Raw genomic sequence first — 13,636 nt, forward strand, 5'->3', positions numbered from 1 at the left:
CTTATCCACCCCCCACACCTCCTCACCCCTTCCCAGGACTCAGCAGTAAGCTGGGCCCCACTGATGTTGGAGACCCCTTGAGACTCCAGGTCCCAGGCCCACCTGTGTAGTGATAAGTCGCCAATGGGTGGTTATGGGGCCTCAGGGGCTTCTTCAGTAGCAGCTTATTCAGCGTTTCCTGAAGGGGAAGTGAGGCAAAGGTCAAGGCCCTGCAGGGGTCTCAGTGGCAGGCCGAGCATCCTAGGTACCAGGCAAAATTCAGAAGGCCTCTTGAACCCTCTTAGTAGGGTGGGCATTTATTGTTGTCCCTGCTTCACTGCTGAGGGACAAGAGGTCTGGCAAGATGGGGAGGTCGTGGGGGTGGGGCTGCTCAGGAACCTGGGCCTCTTAAGAGGGAGCATGTGGCCCCCAGGGCAGACAGACACATGAACCTTCCTGAGGGTGGGGATTCACTGATCCAGAATCAGGGAGAGACAGGGGTAGACAGGAGGACCCTGGGCAGCCAAGTCTGGAGTTTGGAACTAAGACTGCCTTGGGTGGAACTCCTACAACCCCAAACTTGGCCCACCCCTCCTGCCGGCTTTGAATCAGTGCATCAGCAGTCCTGGCTCCTGCACGGCAGACATGGATCCAGGCCAGCCTCCCTGAGGGTCCCTCCCTCTACCAGGGCCGTTGTCTCACCAGGATGTCTCCCCTGGACTCATGTAGACAGTGCAGGGCCAGCTCCTGGTTGGTGCCAGCTCCAGGGAAGATACTGGAGCAGGCAGCTGTCAACAGATCTTCCACTAGAGCAAGCATGGGAAGGGAAAGAAGAAATCACTTACCGGGCCTCGCCCACCCACCTGCCCACCTTCGCCTGCTGGTTCTGGTCCCCTCTCACCTTGCCTCTGCTTCTCCCGGCTGCTCTCCAGGCTCTCCCACGGCTGCCACACCAAGTCAGCCTTGTGGGGGTCTGCAGCGGCCAGTGCCCGATCCCTCATCAATGGGATTTCCGCTTGGAACCGGGAGCCCACGTTGATGCGTCTGCAGGGATGGAAAGGGCAGGGAATGAAGCCTCACCTCTTCAGGGGATCGGGAATCTTTCTCCCTGGGGTGGGAGAAGCAGCAGGGGGTGGCCGGCAGAGGCTGAGCGTGGCAAGGCTTCAACTGGGTGTATGGGAATTTGGCTTCCGTGAGGACAGCCTAGCAAACAGCCACTGGTAAAGCCAGAAAGACAAGGCCCAGAGTTTGGGAAGGAGAGAAGCTTCAGGTTTACAGACTGAGAAGGAGTCTCCTGGACTATCCTCTTTCTCCTCAGAGGCAAATTTAAACCGAGCTGGTGCTTTCCTTTTCCAGTGACTTCCTCACAGAAGCAGGGTGGGGCAGTAAAGCCCAGAGGCGACTGTGAAATTTCAGAGGCCCTCCTCCCAGGGCTCACATGCACTGGACCCCACTCCACCACCCTCATGCCATGGGCCAGAGGAAGGGCTGCACTTACGGCTCGATGCTCACTGGGGTGGCCTCCCCCATCACCGAGAGGACAGGTGGGGTGACTTCAGCGCTATCTATGGGACAAAAGGGATATTGGTGAAACCCTCCTTTCAGTAAGCCCCCCCAAGCCCCACCCTCCATGGCTGCTCTGTTTGCACAAGAGCCTCAGCAGTGACTCACAGAGACTCACACTCGAAAATCAGGCACCCTGAATCCTGGCTCCTCAGCCTGCAACTGTGACGACTAACTGTGACTTTGCCAAACATGTGGGTGCTTCTGTTTTCACACCTGCTGAGAGGGGCTATAACTACCCACCTCCTAGAGTTAACATGAGGACTGAATAAAATCACGCACAAAGCTTCAGCCTCAATAAATATTAGCTATTAGTATTACCAGTACTTATACCCAATGCTGGGTCCCTGCCCCAGGAGCTCCCACACTATAGAATTAACTCCAACATTAACCTGGGCTTGCTCTAGTAAAGAGCTGAAACTTCTGGCATGCTAGCAAGGTAGTGAAGGGGAATCCCTGTTTCATACTTCTCACTTCATGTTGGGTTCTCTGCCTCAGTTTCTCCTGAGCTAATCTGAGCACCCCGTATGATCTAGACATTCCCTTGCTCCAAAAACAAAATCTTGGAGGACTCTCCTCTGCAGCTTGAGATAAAACCTGAACTCCTCAGCTCAGCTCGCTCATGCAGTTCCCCCTCCATCTAGGCCTCTCACCACCTGGACCCCAGATCCCAGCCGACTGCTTACTCACAGCTCATCATTCTTCCCGCACAGTCCCACCGCCAGCCCTTTGCATCCTCAGGTCCTCCCCATCCCCCTCCTGGTTCAAGCTCAGCTCTAGCCCCACCCTCTGCAGACTCCTTTCTTACCACCCCAGGCTAGAAGCTTCTGCAGGCTTTGGAGCTTAGGGTCTGTTTCTCTCACTGGCTGCTGATCCCACTCTACTCACAACTTCTGCTTTTCTGCCTCCCAGGTTCCCATGTCAACTCTTTAATGGCCCTGTACACTCTCTAGAGCAGACTATGCTGTCCCCAACACTGTGGAGACTCTTCACAAGACCCAGTTCAATGTTTTACACCCAAGTGCTCAATACTCATGGAGGGGCAGCCCAGGTGGCTCAGCGGTTTAGCGCCGCCTTTGGCCCAGGGCGTGATCCTGGAGTCCCGGGATCAAGTCCCATATCAGGCTCCCTGCATGGAGCCTGCTTCTCCCTCTGCCTGTGTCTCTGCCCCCCCACCCCTCTTTGTCCCCCCCATGAATAAATAAAATCTTAAAAAAAAAATACTCGTGGATGGACAGGAGGCCTCTCTTTGCTGCCAGTCTGGTCTCTACAGTAACTTCTTCCTGCACGACCCAGGCAGGGAGAGAAGCTTCCAAGCTTGGAGGGGTACATGGGAGGGCAGAAGGTCAGCCAGCCCAGGGTGAGCCATTTCTCACCCATAGACACCAGGGGGCACCAGAGAGCTAGGCCACGGGAGGTCAGGGTCAGAGGTTAATCTGGTGATGGTGCAGCCTCACCCTAGTGTTTACTCACATTTAATCCTCCACCACGCCAAGAGATAGGATTATCCCATTTTTCAGAGGAAACACATCCTTTTGGGAAATTGGCAACGGTTTCCAACAATTCACCACCCAGGCCACCCAAAATGTCTGCTCTGGGCCAAAACAACTCCCAGGAGACAGGATCTGCCACCTTCTAGGAATAAACACGATGCTCCAGGCATGATTCGCTAATGCATCTGAACCTCGTCACAACCCTGTGAGGTGGTTATTAGGTTGAACCGTTGGAAACTATTAGTGAATCTAAAAATAGTTGAAATTGGCAATTTCAGAATCAACCAAATACTATCTTCATTTAATACTGAAGAAACTGAAACCGAGAGAGTTTAAATGACTTGCACAAGTCCTAGTAAATGGTAGAATTGGGATTTGAACCCAAGCAGTTGGACTCAAACCCCTCTCCCATACCCTGGCCTGTTCTTGAACCAGGACAATCTCCTTTTCTCTCTCAGAGAAGAGAGTGGGGCCCCTTTGCCCACAGTATTCTAGCCCAATATCCAACAGCCCTATAAGTAGAGTCTCATCCCTGCCCACCGCCCTCCCTCCCCACATTCCCTGCCCCCATGACCCCTGAAGGTGGGTCACTCACTAGACCGCAGCAGGGTACGATGGGCACTCTTTGGCGTGATGGGAGGAGGGGCTGGGATGCTGCTGGTTGACATGATGGCATTGAAATAGAGACCGGAGCCTTCCCGCACAGGGCTGAGGATGGGGGGCGGTGTATAAGGGGGTAGTTCAAAGCTCCGCTCTGAGGGGTGATCAGCTAGGCGAACAGGAGAGCGCAGGTGGCTCTGATATGGGGTGATGTTGGAGTAGACGGGAGGGGCAATGAAAGTGCCCGCCTTGGTGGGGATGATCAGGGGCTCAGGCCTTGGCCGCTGCTTTGGTTTCCGCACTGAAGGTTCCCCTTCCAACTTGACATTCATGTCCTCAGCCTGGAGAAGGAAAGAGAACCAAGATGGCTCAGCCTCCTATGTGCTGGGAAAACTGAAGACTTGACCACTGCTTGTCAGTCTCACCTTTGGAACTTTAGTCTGCCTACTACACCTGCCAAAAGGCAAGCCTGAGACAGGAAACAGGCCCAAAAACCCTTTTACCATCTCCTCTAGGCTAGGGGTCAGCAAACTGTTTCTGTAAAGGTCAGAGAATAAATTTAGGCTTTGTGGACTGCACACTGGCTCCATTACATACTGTTCTTCTTCCCCTTCTCTCCATCCTTTTCAAATAATCCTTGTAAAATGTAAAATCCATTCTTAGGTCTGGATTTGGCCCACAGGCCCTAGTTCCCAACCCCTGACGCAAAATATGCTATTGGATGGGGAACTGTAGCAGTAAAGGGGCAAGGGTCTGTAGTTGCATTGCTTGGAATGGGCTCTACCTCCCTTACTTAACACATAAATTTTCTTAACTTTTCTGTGCGTCATCATTTTTAATCTGGGAATAATAAGTGCCTACCAAAGGTTTAGCTATGAGGGCTGAATGAATTAATACATGGAAATCACTGAGAACAGTACCTGATATGTAGTAAATACTCAATAAATACTGGCTGCTATCAAGCTCTGTATTAGATAGACTATGTGCTAAGACCTGAGCTGGGCATGGGACCACAAAATGAATAAGACAGTCTGGTCCTCACAGAACTTTTCCTCATAGTATTAGTCCTATGACTAACACAGACTAGCCCATTCATGCTGTCAAAGGTGAGCCCTCTGAGCTTACACTTTCCCCTGCTCAGTAATGCCTCATGGATCTCCGTATAGAATAGAGGGTGTACAGCTATAAGGGAATAGAGGCCTTTCTTTGCTCCATCCCTATCCCCTCAAAGAGGAATGGAACTCTATGAGGGTGAACAACATCCAAATCACCTTTCTGGGTGCACAGCTGGCCACCAGGTGAGGCTGGCTATACTGACTGAGTAGGCCTGAGGACAGCAGGCTCTCTCCTCCTCCCAGTGTCCCATTTCCACAAACTCTTTCAGCAGAGGCTCCTGACTCTCCATGAGGTCTTGGTCATGTCCTTTACCCATTTGTGCCCCCCCCCCTTTTTTCTGTATACGAGGAAGAAATGAAATTCTTTATTCTTCCCTCCTTAGGGGAATAATATGATTGCACAGAAAGAAATGCAGTGGAGCCAAAGGCCCTCAAGCTTGCCAGACAAGAAATCCAACACGAACTCAGCTAGTATAATGATTTGTAATTTTGTAATAAGGGACATGCAAATAAACTATTTTGAATATTTGACAATATTTTCTGTATTGATTTTATAGATGTGATAATAATATTGAGGTTACATAGAAGGAAGAAAGGAAGGGAGGGAGGAAGCTTATGTATAGTGTACTTCAGATAGAAACCTAAGTATGTATGAATGCAATGATATGATGTTTGGGATTTGTTTAAAAAAAAATCCAGTGGCAGAAGAAGTGGAGATACAAATAAAAAAAAAAAATGTCTCGGGCAGCCCGGGTGGCTCAGCAGTTTAGCGCTGCCTTCGGCGCAGGGGGTGATCCTGAAGACTCGGGATCAAGTCCCATGTCAGACTCCCTGCATGGAGCCTGCTTCTCCCTCTGCCTCTCTCGCTCTCTCTGTGTGTGTCTCTCATGAATAAATAAATTAAATCTTAAAAAAAAAAAAAGAATGTATTTTGAAAACCATTAAAGCCAGGAGATGGTTAAATATTGAGGTTCATTTTACCATTCTCTATACTTTTGTGCAAGATTGAAAATACCTATATTAGAAAGAAAAACAAACAAACAAACAAATAACAACAAAATAAACCTCTTCCTAAAGTCTGGTGAAGTTCAACTATCTACAGGGGGGGATTCAGGAGATCCAAATTCCAGGACTAGCTCTGCCATTACTTGGCTGTATGAACTTATGTAAGTCTCTTGCCTTTCCTGGACCTACTTCCTCATCTATAAAATGGGTATGTAGAGCTATGTAGTTGCTCAAGCTCCTTCCTGTCATCCTCAGGACAGAGGCCTCTAGCCTCCAACCTCTATCACAACCGGAGAATAAGATCCCAGAGAGTAGAGACTGTCCTGCTCATAATAATCTTAAAGGTCCCCCCCCCTTTTTTTTTTACAGAGGACAGGCTTGCAGGCTAACTCTCCAGCTGAGAATAACTAAGAAATCCAGACTCTATATAAAAACCAGATTTCTAAAGGTAGCTGAGAGCAAATAAGTTGGCAAAGACTTGAAGAACCAAAATATAGGAAAAGAAGGAAAATTAAAGAGGTAAGTCTAGCGTTTGGAGTTGTGCTTTCCCTAGAGGTGGATGCATTAGTAGAAGAGGTAACTAGGAAGCTGAGAAACTAAACAGAGTTTTTAACAAATCCAAGGAGCTAGTAGAATAAAAATCGGGCTTCAGACCTTGCTGAAGAAGGAGAGCCTGATAAACCCCCAGGCTTTGGATTGGGGTTCCAAAGGGCTATATCCTCAGAATAAAGGTGAATCAGAAATAAACTAGTCTTCACATGGAATAATGAGCAACTTAAAATCCTCTACTCTTAATCGCTGATTAAATTAAAAACAATTCAGGGCAGCCCCGGTGGCGCAGTGGTTTGGCGCCGCCTGCAGCCTGGGGTGTGATCCTGGAGACCTGGGATCAAGTCTCACATTGGGCTCCCTGCATGGAGCCTGCTTCTCCCTCTCCCTCTGCCTGTGTCTCTGCCTCTCTCTCTGTGTCCATGAATAAATAAATAAAATATTTTAAAAAATAAATTGAAAACAATTCAGAATTGCTAATGCCCTTTGCTACCTGTCAGATGCAAAGATAAATCCTCTCTGGAAGACAAGAACATCATCCAGAGTCTTTAATTACCTCAACAATTGTTCATATATGTCTGACATGCAATTAAAACTTACCAGATATACAAGAGAACAAAACATGATTTAAAAACAAGAAGTAACATAACAGAAAGAGACCCATGGGGATCCCACTAATAGAGTTATCAGACATAAACTTTAGGAAAACTTAAATTATGCAATAAAATAAAAGGTTGAAAATTTCATCAAAGAACTAGAAACTCTAAAAACGACCAAATAGAAATCAATAACTGAAAAAAATTAACTAAAAATAAGAATGCAATGAGTGGGCTTAACAACATATTAGATATAGCTAAAGAGAGAATGGGTAAACTGAAAGGCCAGGATAAGAGAAAAATGGAAAATATAGAAAAGTGCATGACAGACAAAAAGGGGATATAGTGAAAGACTCTAACAAATGTATAACTGTAGTCTCAGAAGGAAAGAAGACAGAAAATGGGGCAGAAAAAAATGTACAAACTCTAAAGAGGATAAATACAAAGCAAACCAATATTTAGGTATAACAACAAAACTGCTGAAAACCAATGACAAAAAAAAAAAAAAAAAAAAAAGCTTAAAACCAACAAGATAAAAAGACACCTTATATTCAAAGAAACAACAATATGGCTTATGGTGATTTCCCAACACTGTAACTACAATGGAAGTCTAAAGACAATAGAATTACATCCTTTAAGTGCCAAGAGAAAATAACTACCAGCACAGAATTCTTCAACCAGCAAAGTTATCCTCCCCCACTCTCTCTCTCAGATAAATCTTAAAAAATTTTTTCAGACACAGACTAATAAATTTCATCACTAACAGACACTAAAGGAGATACTAAGGGATGTTCTTCAAGCAGCACATAAATAATCCGAGGTAGAAGCTTGGAGGTATGAGAAGAAATGAAAAACAACAAACACAATAAGTCTTTCAGTAAATCTAAAATGAACAACAACTGAACAATAATGGTATCACTGAGGAATGTATAGAATTGTTGAATCACAAGATTGTAAGCCAAAGCAAATATAACACTATATGTTAACTATATTGGAATTAAAAACTTAATAAAAAACAATGATGTTATAATATCCTGATAATTGTAAAATATTTAGAGAATGAAAATACATGTTACTAATTTTACAAAAAAAAATAATAATTTTACAAATTATAATTGGTGGAAAATGGAGTTAAAGAGTTGTAAGAACTTTGCATTGTTCTGGAAGAGGTAAAATACTAATTTATATAGATTTCAATAAGCCAAGAATACATGTTTTACTCTCTAGTAGCTCTTCTCAACCAAAGAATTAAGCTCTAATGTCATAAGGTGTTCACTGTATGTAATGACTTAGCTTCTCCCCTATGCATCTAGAATGATACTAGTTATGTGCTATTCCTCCAGTGAACTGAGAAAATAGTCACTCAAATTCTTTGTTGTAGGGCTTAGTTCCTCACATTAATCCAGGAAAGAAAGGCTGCTTGGATAATTACTAAAAGAGCAATAAATAAAAGAGTAATAAGTAAATAAATAAGAATAATAAACAAGTATATAACTAATAAATTAATGAAGAGGGAAAACAGAATAACAAACCCAATCAATCCAAAAAAAGGTGTGGGGGTGGAGGGAGGAACAGAAAAGGCAATATGGGATAAATAGAAAGCAAAAGCAAACAGTAGAGGGCAAATTCAAACCCAAGTATATAAGTAATTACATTAAATGTAAACCATATCAATGCTCTAAAAGACAAAGGTTGTTAGAACAGATAATAACAAACTCCAATTATAGGCCATTTGAAAGATACACCTTAAGCATAAGGATATAGAACAGCTAAAAGTAAAACGATGGACAAGATACACATCTCATCCATCCCCTTCCTTGCAACACTAACCAAAAGAAAGCTAAATGTTTCACAAAGTAGACTTTAATAAGAGGCAAAAAGATTACTAAAGATAAAAAGAGACATTTCATAGATGAAGTGTCTAAGTCACTTCTAAATGAATATGTAACTAATAACGTTGCACCAAAATGTATAAAACAAATACACAGATCTAAAAGATGAAGTAGATAAAACCTCAATCTTGGTGAGATTTTAACATATATGTTTGTACTGACAGAACAAATAAATATCTCTGCATCTCAGTGCCTAGCACAAAACCTGACCCATATTAGAAGCTAAAATTTGCTGACCTGAAATAAAAGAGATTCACACATCCTAGATTTTACAAGGCAGTCTCAATTTCAAATATAAAACTATCTCATTGTCTCCTGTAAGTGCATTAATCTGTAAGTTTGGTTTGGAAAATATAAATAGTATCTCCACAGGTTGCTTAAATTCTTCCTATATTACCATGTACTCCTTTTTCCTATAGGGTCCTAGGCCGCCAGGAGCACATAGGTACTAAAAGTATTTGCATGGGGAGCCTCTCATACCTGAGCTGGGGCATCAGTCCCAGGAATACGAGTGGACCGCCTGCGGGTAACAATGACAGACGGCTTGTGTTCAGCGGGGTTCTGTTCGGGACCCTTCCCATCCTCATCAACACCTCCAGCTTGGGCTGCCTCAGTTGGGTCTATAGTCCGCACAGGCACAGACACCGGGATGATGAGGGGGACCATCCCGCTCTCCTCTCGTGCTCGCTTGGCAGCTAAGGAAGGTTCAGAAAACTCCACCCCACACTTGGTAGTTGAAGCTAACACACTTTTCCGCTTCTCCTCAGAGACACTGGCATCCTGGAGAAGAGGGAGGGGGAACAGAGGTAAGGTTTAGAAGGTAAGTCCCAATAAGTCAAGGACACCCAGTCACATTTGCTTCAGGAACTCAAACACCCACGGTGGTTCCCAACAGTCTTTCCCTGAAGGTCTTTTCTCCCACCACACCCCCAAATACTCTCCATAATCTCCCTTCTGCCAGGTCCTCCAATCCTGGCCTGGCACAGGGGTGCCCAGATGGCCATCTCAGGCCATAAGTGGCTTACAGATGCATTTTGTTTGGCCTATACAGTTCATGCCACACAAAATAGTATTTAAATTCAAAACTTATGTCTATAAAAAAAAAAAAAAAAAAGCAAGGAACCTGGTACCAAGCAATGGTGGTCTTTGTACCTTTTACCCGTTGGCAACTGGCTAGAGGGAAGTCAAATTCTACAACCTCTGATATATCAGCCAGGCCCATAGGCATGGGAGGAGGAGGGGTGTTGGAGGGGGTTGAAACCCCTACGGAAGGAAGGGGCAAACAATGGCTTTGGAGTCAGATACTAGGCTTTTATTTTAGCTTGTGACCTTGGGAAATACTCCTTGGGCCTCAGCCTCTTCAGCAATAAAATAAGGTAATGACAGTATCCCTGTCATAGGATTTAATGATAAATTATTTATGATCAAGTATAAAAAACTGCAAGTACAAGAGAGGTGCTCAGATTCTGTTCATTCTTCGTCCCCATTATTGTCATTTCTTTTTTCAAGACTTTATTTATTTGGGCAGCCCTGGGCTTAGGGGTTTAGCGCCGCCTTCAGTCCAGGGCCTGATCCTGGAGACCTGGGATCGAGTCCCACGTCAGGCTCCCTGTATGGAGCCTGCTTCTCTCTCTGCCTCTCTCTCTCTCTGTGTCTCTCATGAATAAATAAATAGAATCTTTTTAAAAATTTATTTATTTATTCATGAGACACACACACACACACACAGAGAGGCAGAGACACAGGCAGAGGGAGAAGCAGGCTCCATGCAGGGAGCCTGACGTGGGACTCGATCCCAGGTCTCCAGGGTCAGGCCCTGGACTGAAGGCGGTGCTAAACCGCTAAGCCACCTGGGCTGCCCGTGTTGTCATTTCTCTTAAATCAACTTGATTGCAGTAAAATTTACATACAATAAAATGCACCTATTTTTAATTAGTTTGAAACATTTCGACAAGTATAATCACCTGTGTAACCACTGCCACCTTCCTATTTTGGTATATGTGATCTGGCAATGGTTTCACCTGCCCCTACTCCCAATCCCTCATGTGCCAAATGAAGAAGCCAACCCATGATAGCGTATCGCCTGCCAACCTGCGTGTGTAAATGTTATCTTTCCTTCGGGATGAACGACCTATGTTCTTTGCACACAGGGAGTTCAGAACTCCCAGAAGCCTATGGGTTCTTTCAATTTCCTTCAATGAAATGAGGAGACTGCCCTGTAGACTTGCAATCACTTGCTCTCCCCGGGCCCCAGACACAGCTCACCCTGCCCTCTGCCAGGTCAGGCCTCCATCCCATGCCACTCTCACCTTTGCGTTCTGCAGTGAGGCCAGCTCCACTGCCTTCTGGGCCAGGGTCAGCAAATTGGCTTCCTGGGATGCCCGGCGCCTCCGTCGAGTGCTCTGGATCACCCCACCCCGTAGCACCTGCCCACAGTCCCCAGTGCCCACTGCCCGCATGCTCTCCTCGTTGCCCATTGTGGGAGCCTCCCGCTCCCGACCGTTGGGTGCCAGTCTCTCCCCTTCAGACAGCACCTGCGACTCCCTCAGCTCCAGTGGGAATCCCAGAGCTTCAGGATGCGGCTGCCCCAAGGGGCCGGGTGGTGGCTGCTGTGGGGGCCAGGGGTGTAGGAACAGGTTGCTGGTGGGCTCCTGTCCAGGTTGGGTGCCAGCCACATCCAGGGGGGCGGAAGGCAGGACGCCCTCCTTAGAGAGGCGGCGAGAGCGTCGGGGGAAGGCGATCTGGGACTGAGGTAGCACAGGCTGTGGGGCTGAGTCCTGCAGGAGGGCCTTGCGAAGTTCCGGGTTCATGTCAGGGTTGGGGGGGAAGGGGTAGGGCGCCATGCTGTGGTGAGCCAGGTGGGACTGCCCCAGAGGCCCGGCCGGCTGCAAGCCAAAGTCCTGGGGCTGCTGAGAGGGTGGCTGCTGCATGGGATAGAAGTTCTCAAAGAGCTGCATCTGGGGAAGGGCGGCCTGTTGCTGCTGCTGCTGCTGCTTCTGTGGGGGGAAGGCCGCCACGGGGTTGGGGGGCGGTGGGCCCTGCCGGAAGACCTGCCGGTTCACCTGGTGGCCAAACGCCAGCTGGAAGGGCTGCAGGGGCAGTGTCTGGTTGGCGGGCTTCTTGGCCACATGGAAAGAGTTCAGAGGCGTCTGGGGCCTCCCTACATCCAGCTGCATTTTCTGTGGCATCATTGGCCGCACGGCATTTCCGTAGCGGTCCAGCTGCGGCCCACCTCCTTTCTCCCGCTTCAGTGCCTCTGGGTGGTTGTAGTAGGTAGAGACCCCCATGCCAGGATGCGGGCTCCCCTTGGGTCCACTGTAGAGGGGCAGGCTGTGGCGGTTCCATGTTGTGTGGGGTGGGGGCTGGCCTGGCTGCTGCTGCCAGCCACTGTCACTGACACCCCCACCGCCTCCACGCTCGGGGCCCCGGCCTGGAGCCATCACAGAGTTGGGCCACTTGACGGAGCCCACCTGCTGGGACAACATGGCTGCCGTGGTCCGCTCGGAACTGTACACCACGGAGTTTAGCAGGGCCAGGCTGTTGGGAGGGGGCAGCTCCACGGGCTGGGACACGGGGGCGGCCCCTACGGGACCCTCGGGCCCAAAGTAAGGCTCCTCCTTCACTCTGGTGGACTGTGGAGGAGCTGCGGGCTGCTGTGGGGCCTGCAGGGGTGCGGGCTGCTCCTTGGGAGCTGGTTCCTGATCCCCAAAGAGGCAACGCTTCCGCTTGTTCTGAGCCTTGGGCTGGGCCTGGAGGTTCATGGTGTGGCCAACTGGGCCCTGGCGGTGAGCCCTACTTCACCAGTTGCCCATCCCCTGTGGGAAGGTCCTGCTGGAAGCCCAGCTCTTGTCCAGGAGCCAGTGGGGGCAGAGCAGGGATGAGGTCAGACACAGGGAGAAAGAACCGTTGGCTCTTCCTTGCTCTTCGTGGAGAGGCTCTTGGGCTTGTCTACTTTTCCCAGTTCATGATGTTCCACGGGACCCTGGAGCCTGCAGACAGAAGAATGATAGTGTCAGTCACAGCCTCTCAGGATGCCCCAGATGTCAGCACACATGTGAGGGAGGGGCCCAAGTTCACAGAGCAGCCCTGGTGAGGCAGGAGCCAGGGCCCCGGGGGAATTACCAGAAGGCGGCGCTTTGTGACTCTCTTCATCCCACCACCTCACCCTGCAGCATTTGGGTGTGTGATCTGTACACTACACAAAGGCACCTGCCAGGGAACAGGAGAGGCTGAGACCCAGGTGGAGAAGCCCCTGCAGCCAAGGTGGGAAAAGGTGCAACAAAGTCTTCCTCTTAGGCCAGGCCTGGCTACCCATTGGCTGAGCACAACTGTCCAACGCAGTAGCCTCCTCACCAGACCCAGAAGTTTTATCCAGACGGTGCCTCCTCTGATGCTCCAAGCATATCTCAGACGCAGGAAGTGGAAACAACAGGGGTCATTCCTAACTATGCGGTTGTTCCAGGCAGGGGAGCCCACCACGTCCTTGCAGAGTGCAGCACCCAGGGCTAGGCTCCCGTCCTTTGCACTGAGGCATGTAGGTGAGGCTGCAGAAGGGTGTGTGTTCTAGCAACACCCCTGGGAGGAGCTGCTGGGTGGGACTGTGGCTGCCGTAGTCTTCCCTAAACCAGCACAGAACCTGTTTTGCAGCCCTGGCTGGCTGGGGGCAGGATCCAGCCTGGTACCTGGTCAGCAATCCCCACCTCTCCTCCCCTCCCAAAGAGCTCCCAGTATCCAGAGCTAAGGACTAGCGCCACTGCAACATGGAGGAGATGCAGATTGCTAGAATTTAGGCCTGTAATGTTTTTCTGTGACATGGTATGACTTTAACTGTTCACAGTGTCTGT

General features: G+C 48.4%; 1 protein-coding gene across 7 annotated transcripts in view; it reads right to left on the reverse strand.

The window, feature by feature from the left end:
- MIDEAS (mitotic deacetylase associated SANT domain protein) overlaps positions 1–13,636 on the reverse strand; it is a 70,099-nt gene that overhangs the window by 10,566 nt on the left and 45,897 nt on the right. For all 7 annotated transcript variants that reach the window (XM_049113700.1, XM_025442372.3, XM_025442376.3 and 4 more), the window contains 7 exons: positions 11,102–12,781; positions 9,273–9,572; positions 3,631–3,976; positions 1,478–1,544; positions 881–1,023; positions 682–785; positions 103–178 (listed from right to left, as the gene is read on the reverse strand). In XM_049113700.1, coding sequence (XP_048969657.1) covers positions 103–178; positions 682–785; positions 881–1,023; positions 1,478–1,544; positions 3,631–3,976; positions 9,273–9,572; positions 11,102–12,553 — 2,488 coding nt within the window. In that variant the 5' untranslated portion in view covers positions 12,554–12,781. The remainder of the gene's footprint in view (positions 1–102; positions 179–681; positions 786–880; positions 1,024–1,477; positions 1,545–3,630; positions 3,977–9,272; positions 9,573–11,101; positions 12,782–13,636) is intronic.

The sequence above is a fragment of the Canis lupus genome, chromosome 8 (genome assembly GCF_003254725.2).
Source record: "Canis lupus dingo isolate Sandy chromosome 8, ASM325472v2, whole genome shotgun sequence".
NCBI classification, from domain to species: Eukaryota; Metazoa; Chordata; class Mammalia; order Carnivora; family Canidae; genus Canis; species Canis lupus.